Source organism: Leuciscus leuciscus, assembly GCF_965113295.1.
Source record: "Leuciscus leuciscus genome assembly, chromosome: 19".
NCBI classification, from domain to species: Eukaryota; Metazoa; Chordata; class Actinopteri; order Cypriniformes; family Leuciscidae; genus Leuciscus; species Leuciscus leuciscus.
In genome coordinates, this window is record NC_138743.1 from 21,820,694 (window position 1) to 21,836,736 (window position 16,043).

Sequence of the window (16,043 nt, forward strand, 5' to 3'; positions counted from 1 at the left end):
AAATTTATCATTTGATATAATGGACTTATTGTCTTCATACATGTTTTTACATTGTACTTGTATTTTGAAAATACTTGCATGTAATTACAGTTGTAATTCCTAACCTTACCCGTGTCACACCTCAATAGCAGCAAAAGTGTTTTACAATACAACATGAACACAATAAGTACATTGTACTTATGTTTCTATGTAAGTACATAGTACTTAAAACCACTTAATATAAAGTGGGACCCTGCTTTCTATACTATACACTGAGCTTTTTAGATACAGATTTCAACAGAATGTAAAATTTACTTGGATAAACTGTAATACATATGTTTTGCATACTGTTTTACAATGTACTACAATACACGGAGGTGCAAAAAGTATTTACCACTATTTGCACTTAGTCAAGTCAAGTCACCTTTATTTATATAGCGCTTTTTACAATACAGATTGTATCAAAGCAGCTTCACAGTGAGAACATGAAAATAATGCAATAAAGTTTGTTTCTAGAAGAAAATTGCATCATCGTCCACCCTAAGTAAGGCAGATCAATAATATTGTTGAATAATAAATGTCCCCAACTAAGCAAGCCAAAAGCCAAGGCAACAGTGGCAAGGAACCAAAACTTCATCAGGAGACAGAATGGAGAAAAAAACCTTGGGAGAACCCAGGCTCGACCAGGCCAACGAGCGAACCGTGGATGATTATGATCCAGGCAGAATGGATCAGAACATTTAGAATATTTATCCAGTTCCATCTGGTTGGAGGTCGGAGTCATCACGCCAATGGAGACGAGTTTACAATTACTTAGTATAAATAGCATCTAACACTATTTACACTTACTGAAAATAGCATCTACTATTTACTACATGCAAAGAAAATACTGCTACTGTAATTTCACAAAGTGCAAATAGCAACTGCCATAATTTATTATTACTGTATTACGTTTTAGTATGAATGAGTTTTTTTTTTTTTTTATCTTTACTTGAGTATGTATGTGCATTTGAGTATGCAGCTATATGAAACGAGATAGATGGACAGACAGACAGTGCTTTCACACGATGTTCAAACTCCAATTTGCAGCTCTATTTACCCTAGCGGTGTCCAGGTCATTGGAAGGAGGGCATATCTGACAGGACTGTCCCTGGTGGCGTTGCCGGGAGTGACCCCTTTCCGAGACCATAATTACTAGAGATGACTGAAGCAGTACGACGAGGCAAGATGTCACTCTCTGTTCAGGTTTATCTGACTGCTATTAGACCCATGCAGGGTGTTCCACTAAAATAGTTCCCCCTCTGCCCGAGTGTCACACAGACTCTGACTCAGTAGAGCAGCACTGTTGCTACCCTGTTGTTTTTGCTCCAAGAACCTGGTGGGGTGTTAAAGAACAGGCTTCTAGGTTAACACTGCATGCTGATGATTCCGCTTCCTTAGATTCAATAGAAATCTTCATTTTCTCAAGAGTTGAGCTTGGCACTGCAAAAGTATCTGCCCGATGCTAGACTGTTGTTAAAATAAGGTGTTTAGTTTTTAGTTTTTATGTGGTTGCTAGGATGTTTTTCGTGGTTGCAAGGTGGTCCCAAGGCAAAAGAGTTTAAAAGTTCGGGGTTGGTACGATTATTATTATTATTTTTTGTAAGTCTTGTATGTTTACAAAGGCTGCATTTGAAAATACAGTAATATTGAGAAACATTATTACAATTTAAAATAACTGTTTTCTATTTTAATATATTTTAAAATATAATTTATTCCTGTGATGCAAAGCTGAATTTTCAGCATCATTACTCCAGTCTTCAGTGTCATGTGATCCTTCAGAAATCATTCTAATATGATGATTTGATCAAACATTTGTTATTATTTTTTATCAATGTTGAAAACAGCATATTTTTGTGGAAACTGTGATACGTTTTTTAAGATACTTTTAATGAATAGAAAAGTGTGTGTGTGTGCGTGTGTGTGCGGTTCAGGTGTACCCTATGTGTTTGGGACAGAATGTCCCCACAAAGATGGTAATATCCAAAATCCTTTTTTTTTTTTTTTGTCCCCATGAGGAAAACAGCTTATAAATCACACTGAGTGATGCAGAAAGTTTTCTGTGATGGGTAGGGTTAGTGTAAGGGGATATAATATACAGTTTGTACAGTATAAAAATCATTATGTCTATGGAAAGTCCCCATAAAATAAGAAGTGTGTGTGTGTTATAGTCTCTCCTCTTTCACATGTACCGTTTATGAAGTGTACAGAGCTTTTTCTTTTTTTCTTTGCTTTTTTACGCAGCTGTAATAATGTCCAATCTCAAACAACAAGAAAAATGGCTATACCTTTGGGGTTAGGGGAAATGGTGGCTTGTGGGTAAATTGATGGTGGGCACACTGAGATTATCTCTTTAATGACACATTCTGAGCAATCGCCCTCTTTCAGCATGTGTGTCAGAGATGATGACAAGGAATGACGCAAGAGACTGTGTTTTGAGCTAATATGCCCTCAAGGAAAGAAGGATGGAACGAGAGAGGTAAAAAGACCAAGAAAGAAAGGCTAATCATAGAGGGAGGAGGACAGATTACTCATAAATTACAGAGTTATGGTTATGGGACTTTTAATAATTGAGTGATTTGTCCTCACACACAGAAACCCCTTTAGTCTGGAATGTAATGTAAGGTCATACTTTTGGCAGGGGTTTAAAAGGTGTGTGTGTGTGTGTGTGTGTGTGTGTGTGCGTGCGTGTGTGTGTTTGTGTGTGAGAAAGAAACATTTGAGGGCGTCGAGGTCCGTTCAGTATCACATTCTCTTTGCATCTTGGTTTGTTCGCTGCAAAAGCTTTCTGCGTTAATGTTTGATCCATACAGCACAAAGAAACACATTAATATCTGTCACCACAGTGCAGACCAAACCATATCAGCCCTAGTTCATGTGCCTGAAACACAGCCAAATATAGCTCATGTGCATACGCTCGTGCAATCTAATGTCCTGTCAGTATGAACTCAAATAGTCTTATGATTGCTTAAATCAACGCATGAATGTGCGTGACTGAGCAGAGATTTACAAGCTCCTCGAGCAGCCATGTGCTAATAGGAACACAGTATTTATGTTATAGAACTAATTGGGAGATGTTATGGCCTGAAGCTATTTATAACATTTTGGCAAATATATTCATTTGCCATAGAAAAAAATAATAATGTATTACTTTTATTATTATTATTATTATGGTTACACTTTATTTTAAGGTGTCATTGTTGCAGTGTAATTATAATATTTAAGTACTGAGTAATATTAATCAACTACATGTACTTACTATAGGGTTAGGGTAGGATTAGGATTTGAATTAGGGTTAGTTGCATGTAAATATGCATAATTTACTGTTATTTCTATGGTAAGTACATATAACATGTAACAAGGACACTGTAAAATAAAGTGTTACCATTATTATTATTAACAAAAACAACAACAAAAATAATAAGGTCATGTAGTGTCAAATTTCTGAAACTTCCAGGGCTCATATTTTTGATTTTGTAAAAATGTTCTGTAGAAAGACAAACATAAATAGTGATGAAAGGCAAAATATTAAATGTCACAGATGTATATTTAAGGAATAATCCACTATTTTGTAGAAGGGGGGGGGGGGTGAAAATTACAATTTTCACCTGAGATTTGGAGACAATTTACAGGGGTGCAAAAATTACTTTAGAATGATGACAGCATCATTATTTTATTTTTACACATTTTTGACCACTGAAAATGTGTATAATTGACCAATTTACTCATGGAGCCGCATTTAGATCTCCATATCTCTGGGACTGAATCATACTGTATAGGGCCTTGAAGATGAAGATACCAAAAGGAAAGTTTGTTAAGAACAGAATCTAAAAGGATATTAAGTTATCTTTAATACTTCTTTAGCAGGCATGCAAACTTGAGGCAAAAAAAACACAAGAAGTGTTTTTTTGTTTGGTTTTTTGGCAATTTTTTAAATGTCACTGTTGGCATATGCAACAAAGATTGCTAAAGTCAACAGATTTCACTAATAGACCTACAGTACAAATACATGTGTAAAAAGAAAAAAATGCTGTCATCTTTCCAAAGTCATTTTTAGCCCCCTCTAATTTGGCTCCAAATCTCATGTGCAAATTGTCATTTTGACCCCCCTCTACGAAATAGTGGATTACTCCATAAATATTTCAATTTTGAACATAAATACACAATTTTGGCTTTCGTCACTATTTATGTTTGTCTTTGTACAGAAAAATATTGACAAAATAAAAAATGTGGATCTCTGGTTGAGTTGACATGGAATGAACCAATATACTATTTCAAAAGTTTGGGGTCAATAATTATTTTATAAAAACAAATTCATTATTTTATTCAGCAAGTATGCATTAAATTGATCAAAAGTGACAGTAAAGACTTACATTGTTACAAAAAAAAAATCAATTTCAAATAAATGCTTTTTTTAAACTTTCTAAACTTTTTTTTTTCTCATCAAGAATAAACGAATAAACAAGTCTTACTGGCCCCAAACTTTTGATCAGTGGTAAAATAATAAAATAAACCAAAAACTGTTGACAGTAATGCACTTACGATGCAAGTCAATGGGGGTTATGGGGAGATTAATAGTAGCTCATATTTTTGTAAATTTTTTGTGCAAAAATGTGTTATTAGAGCTGTAAATTTGTCTAGAATTATCCTTTTGCACTAAACATGTACCTTGATTGCATCTTGAAGGGCATTCAAAGTTCAGACTTGGTCTTTCCATATTTTTTTCATAACTATCTAATCTGTAAAAACACAAGTGACCAAATTGAAATACCTCCACAGAGCATTCCTTTCATGTGGCTGATATTAAAGCACAGCGTGCCTCAAATAGTTCCACGTTTATCTTGTTTGTGCTGATGTTACCTCATGGCTCATATGGCTGTAGTAGGAGACCAGCTTGACAGCAAATAAAGCCAGAGGTCACACTGTCTCTGCTGGGGCAGGTGGTTGTTCCTGGCCCAGTTCACAAGAGTATGGGACACACTAATCATCATAATGACTTGCATAATGTCGGTCTGCTATTTTTACCTGTATGAAAGATTAGTTACCTGTAATCCCTGTCTTTAGCACCAGGTGGGCTTTTCTACACTTCTCTGTTGAACATGAGTCAAACATTATCAAATGTTGCTGTTCATAACATTAAGCAAGGAAATCATGCGCATTTGATCTGATATAACTCTATAAGGTTATGAGATGCATTATGTGGATGCTTGGCTAAAGAGATGCGTCTTTAATCTAGATTTAAACTGAGAGAGTGAGTCACCTTCAAAAGGGAAACATAATAATAATAATAATAATAATCTTAAAAGGCCATGGGTATTTGTTATAAAGAACATACATTATAGCTATTTTATCAGGTAGAAAGTGTCATGTAAAAAAGTCACGTAAATCCAATGGGATCCCTTAAGAACATTCAGCACTAAAAACTTTCTGACATTTCTGTAAATTTCAGTCATCTGATAATGACAGATCACAGAGTTTTGAAGTACATTTGGCTGTGGTCAAGGTGTTCATTAAATCTCTGCTGAATGCAGAACTCTTTCCAGGACAGTCTAACCCTGAGGTGATTTATTGCCGGCTCTATTCTTTCACACTTGTTTGTCATGGAGTTCTTGACAAAGTGCTTTTTGATTACAGGTGAAGTGACATAATTTCTAATAACATCTCACACTGCCAAACCAACAGGCATTTATTATTATCTTTGGGGACAAAAAGATATTTATTAAAATGTCAAAAAGGTGAAGGACATGAAGAAAAGAGACTTCATTATCTTACTTTTTGTGATCGCTCAATTGTCTACGAACATTTAGCTAATGTTCCCATTAAGTTATTCAAAACATCCAAGAAAAAAGAAAAAAAAGTTGGTTATGCAAGCGTTTAAGGGAACATTACTTTTTATCATTTGGCAAACATTATGGGAACGCTACTTTTAAAAGTTCGGTAACACTTTGCGATAAGGTTCGTTAGTTAACATTAGTTAACTACATTAGTTAGCATGATCTAATGAAATGCACTTATACAGGATTTATTAATCTTTGTTAATGTTAATTTCAACATTTACTAATACCTTGTTAAAATCTTGTTGACATTAGTTAATGCACTGTGAACTGACATGAACAAACAATGAACAGCTGTATTTCTTACATAACTAACAAAGATTAACAAATACAGTAACACATGTATTGCTCATGGTTAGGTCATGCTAGTTAACACAACTATTGAACCAACTAACATCCAAATAAAACATTACAGAGATAAAAAACAGTCCATGCATGATATATAAAAAGGTTTTTGTGCTAACGTTACTGAAAACATTATTAAAGGGAACGTTATATTAACGTTACTGAAAACGTTTGTTCATAACTTTGAGAGACCCTTGCCAGAGTGTTAGGGAAGTTCTGAGAACGTTCCATGTTAGCTGGGCACCCACTGTGTGTAATGAGAAACTGCTGAAGATCACAGAAGTTCCTTTGTGGCCAGCCTCAGTCTCATTGAGAGTGTGTTTGTGGATCATTCCTTCAGGCTGATATGTTGAGCTGACAGGCTGATGCTCTGTTGGGCTCAGGCTTTAAGATGGGGATGATGATCACTGACAGGCTTCTTCCTCAGGGTCACAGCTGGAGGGCTCAAGACACTGTGTGTGTGTGTGTGTGTGTGTGTGTGTGTGTGTGTGTGTGTGTGTGTGTGTGTGTGTGTGTGTGTGTGTGTGTGTGTGTGTGTGTGTGTGTGTGTGTGTGTGTGTGTGTGTGTGTGTGTGTGTGTGTGTGTGTGTGTGTGTGTGTGTGTGTGTGTGTGTGTGTGTGTGTGTGTGTGTGTGTGTGTGTGTGTGTGCTGAGCCAGTTTTTGCTTATTTGAATGCAAGTGTAAAAAAAAGACAGAGGATAAAATTGTGTCAGAGACAAGAAACAGAACTTGAGTGTGTTTAATAAAAAACACGCTTTTGTTGGTCAAGATATAGCAGGACACTTTCTAAAATATTTAAATATCTAATATCATTAATAGTAATACATTTACTATATATATAATATTTTAAGGACTGTATTTGGTTTCACTTTATTTTGATTGTCCCTTTAACACATTCTGTTGACTATAAGTAACATTGAACCTACATGTCAACTAACGCTCATTAGAGTGTTAGTAGAGTATTATGAAACTGGTAGGGTTAGTAGAATAAGTTGACATGGAGTTCCAAAGTTACTTGTAGTCAGTAGAATGTTTGTTGAGGGAGTTTCACAATAAAGTGTTAGCAGAAGCAGACAGTGTACTAATATTCTAATAAGAGTTAGTTGACATGCAGTTTCAAAGCTGCAACAGAATGTTTAAAAGGAACCATCAAAATAAAGTGTTATTTAAATATATTTGCAATTTAATGTATTCCTGTGGTGGCATAGCTGTATTTTCAGCATTACTCCAGTATTCAGTGTCTCATCCTCCAGAAATCATTCTAATATGATGATTTGATGCTTAAGAAACATTTCTTCTTATTATCAATATTGAAAACCTCTTTTAAAGTTCAAAAGAACAGCATTTATTTGAAACAGATGCTGAAATATATATATTTGTTGTTGTTGTTTTATTCCTGCGCTCATCCTCACCCATCCACTCGTCTCTCTCCCTGTCTAGATGAGGGGCAGACGGTGTGCCAGGGTCCCCCGGAAATGCTGGGTCAGCGCCTGGCGGAGGTGGGCATGCAGCTGCGGTCAGAATGCCACCAGGGCTTGGGTTACTGGGACTACCTGTTCTTCATCGCCATCGGCTTCGTCATCTTCAGCGCCGGGACAGTGTCGGCGTGGGTGATGGGCGTGCTGATGGTTCTGTACGAGCGGTACAGCAAGAGGAAGAGCGAGGAGCTCGACAGTGACGATGAGGAGGAGACAGTCATGCGAGGGGCGGGATGTGGAGGAGGAGGAGGAGGGGGAGGGGGAGGAGGGGGTAACCATGGCAATGGGGACCTGAGCAAACCAGGCATGCAGGTGTGACCAGAGGACAGAGAGGGGCGCTGGGAAATCTTTGATGAACAGACAGCGAGCTGCGGACAGATTCGCAAAGGAGTTTTCTTTTCTATAAAGAGGTTTTAAGTGCACTTTTTAGAATGTGTCAACATTAGTTTTAGTTTAAGAGAAGGACAGATTAGATTTATTTCTATTCTTATTGGTGGAAAAAGGACAGACAGAGAGATCGTTGAGTGGGTCACAGTGAACTGTGGTTTTGACAGATCTGGGGTTGGTCTTGGATAAGTAATGCTCTCACACACACAGCGCTCTCCCCAGTGTTAGTAATGTAGTTAGGGCAGGGTGACAGCACTGTGTTTCACATTTATGAGAGAGACAGCGAGATAGAAGGAAAATGGAAAAAGATGGATTGGTAGAGAGGCTTACTCTCTAATCCAGTGACCGAGCTAGAAAATAAAAGCTGAGATAGGTTAAAGAAAGGAATATAAATATACGAGGCAGTCTCTCCAGACTCATGCAGTGTGAAATGAAGGAATGGAAGACGGAAGACTCTTCTAAACTGTCTGCACAACTCCATGGAAGGCTGAAAATGCTTTTTTAAGGGGTCACGGACTGACTGACTGCTCAGATGATGGATTGAGAACATTATATTGCAGGGCTTAACAATAAGGCGGCCAGGCTAGTAATTTTCACTTGCCCCTCGACAAAAATGAATAGCTACATTTATAATCAATAAATTCATTAATAAATTAATGAATTAAAAAGTTTTCGGTCGGTAAGATTTTGCATTTATAAATTAATACTTTTAATCAGCAAGGATGCATTTAATTGGTCCAAAGTGACAGTAAAGTAATTTATAATGTTACAAAATATTTCTATTTCAAATAAATGCTGTTCTTTTCTTCAAAGAATCCTGACAAAAAGTAGCACGTTTCCACAAAAGATATTAAGCAGCACAACTGTTTTTTTACACACACAAAAAAAAAAAATCAAAACACAATTATATGATTAATGAATGCAAGACATTTTGACCTAAAGAGTAAAGAGTCCTGAAAATCTCTCACTTGCCCCGGGCCACCAGACCATTCTTATTGTTGAGCCCTGTATTGGACGGGACATTATTGATCTCAGTAAGCCTGTATGCACTGCACCGAAAAGCCTTACACACAAGATGTAACCAGTCCAGCAATAACACCTCCAGGTGATACTGAGAGCAATAGAGGGAAATGTGTGAGTGTGTGGGTGTGTGAGTGTGTGTGGCTCGTCGCAGCAAAACCGCTATAGGTGGTGAAGAATAAAGTATGTCAGCATTCTGTAATTTTGGCAAGGCTTTAATTTTTTAATCAAATGTGATTTCTCCCGTGGCTACCACATGCCACTCAAGGGCAGATCTAAAGTGACCCCTCTTTCCTCACATTGCACCATCAGCACTCAGGAGGGAATTGCGCCCACTGAGAGTGTCGTTTTAGTCTGCATTTTAGTTGTTAAACGCATGATAAGGAAATTATGAAAATGGTACAAACACACCCAAAAATGAGTTCTGAATTCAGCACAATTCCTCGTCTTGCAGTCCGGCTCTAGGCTGTGGAGGATTCAGCAGACTACTACAGTCTGGCATACTTTACTGTACAGCATCACTACAGCAATCCAGACACCTGAATCGGCTCTTTAAAATACTAACAGCACAGCACATCTGGATCTATAGCTATTTTCCATTATTTGACCATCATTGGATGGATTGCTGCTGCCATGATCACTAGAAACTCAAATATCTTGTTTAAATTAAATTGTTTTCTGCAGGCGGCAATAGCTTGAAGCGATTTTGTAAATATTCATGGTGGAGCACTGTACTAACACAGTTTAGAGCCTGGTGAAACTGGATTGTTGGTGGTTAGTGTTCAAGAAGCAGTTTTACTCCTGAATTACCGCATACATAAAGTGGTGCAACTCTTTTAGCAAATCTGTTTTAGCATTTCATCCCTAGATTCAGCCTCAGAAAGACTGTGTTGAGTAGTTACATCCTCTCTTCTCTGGTATTTAGTGGAGAGGGAAAGCTGGTTTTGTGGTGTTGTGTGATTGAGGGTTGCTAAATCCATCTATAACGGGTTATAGAGCTTAAGGGGATGATGTTCATGGCTTGGGCCACTCTCAAAAATATCTCAGCTGCTGCTTTTATTAATCTATAGCTCCTATAGCTATATTCAGTTGACTTCTTGTTCTCCCTTTTCCTTTAAACCGCAGTGGGTAATTTCCACACATCTAGTGACACCAAACGGAATTATTAACATTTCCAATAAACGCTCGCAAATTTGTTGTGATGGAAATAATATGTAGTGGGAAGAAAAACTATATTTAATTTCTTTTATGTGAGAATTTCTAGGTGGAATGCGATTCTTTTGTGAGCGAACGCAAACACATTGAGGTATATTTTTTTATCTCATATTTAAAAATCATATTTTTTCCATCACCATGTCCCCTTAGTGGCTATGTACCATCTCCCATTGGTCAGTCAAACAAATAGTCCCGCCCCAAACTCATTGGTTGACTCAGTGTTGCTACGATGGGCAACTGAAACAAAAAGATTGCATATTGGTTTGGTGCAAGTATTAAGACTATGTGAGTGGAGAGGAGTGACAGAAATTGGACAACAGCAAACAAACAAATCAATAAATATATATTTTAAAATATGATTATAATTAACATTTAATATGAATGATTTATTTTATATTTTTGTAATATCAAAGTGGTTTTTAAAAATATCTTATTTATTATGTGTTACCCTCATTAGGTAGTGGTATCTTTTGAAAGCATTCCGGCTATACAAAACCCTCTCTACACTAAAGCCAAAATAATGCAACTCCACTCCACTTCTCACATCTAACAAACTCTGTCGCTAATGGTGCAGAAGTTACACACTGTGTCTGTGTGCACATACTCACTAAACGTTTAAAATTGTATTAAATTTAAGAAGTCTGTATAAAGCCCAACAAGCTGGTCCTTTCAGCGAGGAAGTCTCAACTTCAGGTCACAACCCAGGACTGTAAGCGTGTTGTGTGTGTGTGTGTGTGTGTGTGTGTGTGTGTGTGTGTGTGTGTGTGTGTGTGTGTGTGTGTGTGTGTGTGTGTGTGTGTGTGTGTGTGTGTGTGTGTGTGTGTGCGTGCGCATGGGTCCATTCATCTCATTCAATTCCTCAGCCCCTGGTTCACTGTCTCTCTCTCTGTCGTTCTGTCCTCTCTCAATCGTTAGTTTCAAATTACAGTGGGGTTTCACCATGTCAGCATTATTTCCAAAGTGTTAACCCCATTCTGAGACAGACTAATAATACCATGTCTTTAGGGGAACAAGATTATGTGTGAACAGTTGAGCCAGGAAATACCTGGAGAGACTTCCTCAAAAAAAAAAAAAAGAAGAAAAAAATACAGCTAAAAATGTTACGACAGGAACATACAGTAGAGGTCGAATGTATTGTGCTGATGTCAGCATTGTGGCAATATAAGGATGGACAGTAGAGGTGGTAAACTTTATAGCAACATGCTGCAGTGTGTATGCCAATTTCACCTGCTGTGAACTCTGAGAGTGATCATGCGTGACTGTCATCGGCCTTTAGAAGAAGAAGAGAGAAATTGGGGAGGGGCTGTATTGGTATTTTATTCCTCTATGAATATTAATGTGTAATATAAGAAGTGATAAACGGGACGAGCCCTAGTGCTATCCGAGAGTAAAGTTCAACGCAAGAGCAGGACTTTATCTGAGTCTCCAGGCCACAACACTGCAGTCAGTTCAGCTCCAAAACCGCAAGAGCCATCAGCAATGCAGCAGGGGTGGCCTGTGTCAGGAAGATCTGTAGAGATACTCACACACACACACTCAACAGAACGCTAATTAACTAGCAGCACAGAGTTGAACTACTGCTATATCTTTGTGAATGAATAAATGCAACCTCAGCTGCTAGCAGTAAAACACAGAATGAATAATAGAGGCTGAAGTATATGCAGAATGCAGCAAACAGATGCAGCCAAAACCCCACGATGGTTATAATTTTTAGGAATAGCTTCTGTTGTCCATGCTAATCCGTGGCTGAAGCTAATGCTTTGTGGAAAGTTGAAAGGTGTCATTGTACGTCTAGGTCCCCAAGGAGTTAGGTATGTGTGTACAATATAAATTAAACTAAGCTAGGAGTATGCTAAGCTAGTACTTTTAGGGGTTCTATAATACAATTTCATAACAAATCTGCAAAAAAGCATGTTGTACCTTATACTCCTAAAAGGTGTGAATTAGTAACTTGTAGTATGTACTCTGGTCCTTGAGATCCACTTTCCTGTAGAGTTTAGCTCCAATCCTTATCAAACTCTCTTGCCTGTCACTTTCTAGTAATCATGAACAAAAAAACATTGATTAGCTTAATCAGGTGTGTTTGATTAGGGTTAGAGCAAAGCTCTGCAAGTAAACAGATCTCGAGGGCCAGAGATGCCCACCCCTGCTTTAAGGCGACTGCCCCATCAACAAGCTGTTGTACCCCGAAAGGTACCATTTTTTTCTGAGAGTGTATGTAACAGTATTTCATACAACATAAACCAAGCCATTTTATAGGATTTCTAATCAAATTCTGAATTGGGAGATCATTAAAAGTTATTTTACCCAGTGGAATCGCCTCGGGTCCTAGATGAACCTGATTCGACAGCCTGAATAAATTGTTCATTACATCAGAATTTCCAAATTTCCTACTTGGTGCATAAAGTCAATGCTAGCATTGTGACTGTGTTTCATTATGCATCCTCTTCATGGCAGAACACTTATTGTTGGAAGGCTGATATTCGAGGTAGAAAAATCCCATGACCAAAGTTGAATGGAACACTGTGAACCCCCCAGATAGACAGCAATTTAGGCATCACTCTCAGAAACAAATGTAGTATAGTACCTTTATGGGGACAGCAGCTTGTCACTGTGCAGTATCCTCAAAGGGACAACTTTAGTTCATAGTAGTAGACCTTAAAGGCTACAAATTACTATATGCACCTTTTAGGGGTAGATATGGTACAAGGATAGAATGTCATTGGGGCTGTACCCTTAAAGGGACGAGCTATTGAACTTTTAAAACAAAATTCAGACACTGTAGATGCATTCTAGTCAGGCAGCTCACTAGGTTTTGAGACACAGTCTGAAAGTCTTTCTACTACATTCTTGATGAAGTCTAGGAAATAATATTGATTTGAGTTCCTTGTTTTTTTGTCTGTTGGTTTGGATAGGAGCTTTGGGGCCAGAGGCAATGCTAAAGGTTTGCTGTACTTTCAGTAGCACAGGAATGAATATGTGCTCTGTGAGACTTTAAATTTGCTGGATCGATTTGCTGTCTGTGGAGGTGTGTCCGTCACGCTCTGCCCATCACGCATGAAGCTCTGCAGAATTTCCCCAACTGAGAGTCACTTACACTCTCCCCTCTCATTTCTCCTCTTCTTTCTTTTCCTCTCTGTCTCATATCCTCTCTTCCTTGTTTTGTCTCTTTTCTTCTCCTAATCGTCTCATTTAATCTCTTCTCACTTGTCTTGTCCCGTCTCCTTGTTTTCTCCTCTTGTCTCTTTTCTTGCTTCATCTGAATTTCTCTTCTGATTCTCAATGTCACATTCTCATTTGTCTTGTTTCATCTCAACTTCTGTCTTGTGTTCTCTCTTCCTTGTTTTGTTACACCTTCTCTTTTTTTTGTCATTGTGTCTTGTCTCATCTCATGTTGTCTCTTGTATTGTCTTCTCTTCTTTGCCTGGTCTCCTCTCTTCCTTGTCTTGTTTCATCTCATCTTCTGTCCTTTCCTCTCCTCCTTGTCTCGTCTTCTCTCTCCCCTGTCTTATCTTGTCTCTGTTCTTTTTCTTCTGATCTCATTTAGTCTCTTCTCATCATTTGTAATATCTCACCTCTTGTCTTCACGTCTTCTCCCCATCTTGACTCTTCTTGTCTTATTTTTATTTCTTCTCTCCTAGTCTTATCTTCTTTTTTATTCTCTTCTCTCCTTTTGTCTTAATAATTCGTTACATTTATATAGCGCTTTTCTGGGTACATGGAAGGGGGGATTCTCCTCAACCACCACCAATGTGCAGCATCCACTTGGATGATGCGACGGCAGCCATATTGCGCCAGAACACCCACCACACACCAGCTTACTAGTGGAGAGGAGACAGTGATGAAGCCAATCAGTATATGGGGATGATTAGGAGGCCATGATGATGGACAGAGGCCAAGGGGCAAATTTGGCAAGGATTCCGGGGTTACACCCCCTACTCTGTTTCGAAGGACATCCTGGGATTTTTAATGACCACAGAAAGTCAGGACCTCAGTTTAACGTATCATCCGAAGGACGGTGCTCTTTGACAGTATAGTGTCCCCGTCACTATACTGGGGCGTTAGGACCCACACAGACCACAGGGTGAGCACCCCCTGCTGGCCTCACTTACACCTCTTCCAGCAGCAACCTGGTTTTTCTCAGGAGGTCTCCCATCCAGGTACTAACCAGGCTCAACCCTGCTTAGCTTCAGTGGGCAACCAGCCTTGGGCTACAGGGTGATATGGCTCTGCTGGTTATATGGCTGCTGTCTTGTCTAGTCTCATTTAGTCTTGTCTCTTGTCTCCTCGTCTTTTCTTTCTCATCTCCCACCTTGTCTAGCCTTTTCTTGTTTTTCACCTCGTCTCATTTCATCTCATTCTCGTCTCTTCTTGACTCTTGTCTTGTTTACTCTAAGTCTTGTCCCTTCACCTTTTTTTTCTTGTAGCCTTGTCTTGTCTCTCGTCTCATTTTGTCTCACCTCTTCTCGTCTTGTCTCGTCTCTTTTCTAATCTGCAGTAGGCTGCTCTGACTCTGCCCTCCTCTTTGCATCTCTGCAGCGCTGGTTTAGAGAGGGTGATTCCATAAAGGCTGCTGTAAGCCATCTTCCTTTCTTATGGAAGAGGAGGACTAAATCAGAGCGGATGACAGGTTACTCTGGGGACCAAAGCTTAGACACTTTCCCCCGCCTTAACTCACAATGCTTTCATCCACTTCAAGCGTAATGTGGATTTGCCCACTTCCAGTTGGGTAGAGACAGTTTAGGATTTTACCTCTAAATATACTTCTGAAGAGAACGTTTGTCTTTCTTAGAATGATCACATCATTTATTCACCCAGAGGAAAGCATGACAGCTGCTCTCAGCACTGTATGTCTCCATAATGCTAAGGTGACCTGCATCATCAAATGACATGACATCTTTTGGTAAACATTCCTCCAGCCTGAAATTATATCTCCCACATTAGTCCCACACACATGGTCACTGATCATTTTTATGGGGTATGTGACAGATCACTGGAAAAGTCAGATCCCCTTCCTTGCCAAACACGTGCTCAGTGTGTAAGAGGTCCTCAACTCTGATAACCCCTCTTGAGCTCTTGGCATCCTGTTACACAGCGGAGGCTCGACTGCAGTGTGACAACAGCTTAGAGCACGAAGAGAACTCTGATGCTCACGAACACACACTACAGAGCCGGATCAGCCTTTTATCATCTCTGGCAGAGTGAAAACTTTTATTTATTAGTTATTCCATTTCTCTCTCCCTTTTTGTGTCTTTGTGCTATTGTTGCACATTCAGAATCAGTGTTTCAGAAGATACAAACTGAAGCTTATTAGAATAGCTAACTTCTTATTCTCTGGACCATTTTGGTGGATTTCCTCCTGATTTTGGCCCACCCAAATTGAAAAGCATTCCATATCCACATGCAGTGATGTTTTTAGCAAGAAACCCTTTGAAATTATATAAAATACTGCTGAACATGTGATTGTATGTGCTATGATACACCAAAAAAAAATAATGTTATAATTTTTTTCGGTAAATTCTGTCTCTGAAAGTGTAGAAATCATAGAAAACTGTAGACAGTTCTGCTTGTATCAGTCAGATGGTACAAACTCTGGAAATATATATATCAGGTTGTATGCAAGAGTTATTCAAATGCACATGGGAGGAATAATATTTTTTTTTAAATATAATTTTCATGTAATAATTTTGGCCTACCCAAAAAGGCTCCCCTTACCCTCATATAATGGTATAAATGCAATAGCTT

General features: G+C 38.5%; 1 protein-coding gene across 1 annotated transcript in view; it reads left to right on the plus strand.

Moving 5' to 3' along the window:
• Nucleotides 1–12,494, plus strand: part of lrrc52 (leucine rich repeat containing 52) — a 36,356-nt gene extending 23,862 nt beyond the window's left edge. The window contains exon 2 of the mRNA XM_082146895.1: nt 7,639–12,494. Within this exon, the coding sequence (XP_082003021.1) occupies nt 7,639–7,994 (356 nt within the window). The 3' untranslated portion in view covers nt 7,995–12,494. The remainder of the gene's footprint in view (nt 1–7,638) is intronic.
• The last annotated feature ends 3,549 nt before the right edge of the window (nt 12,495–16,043 follow it).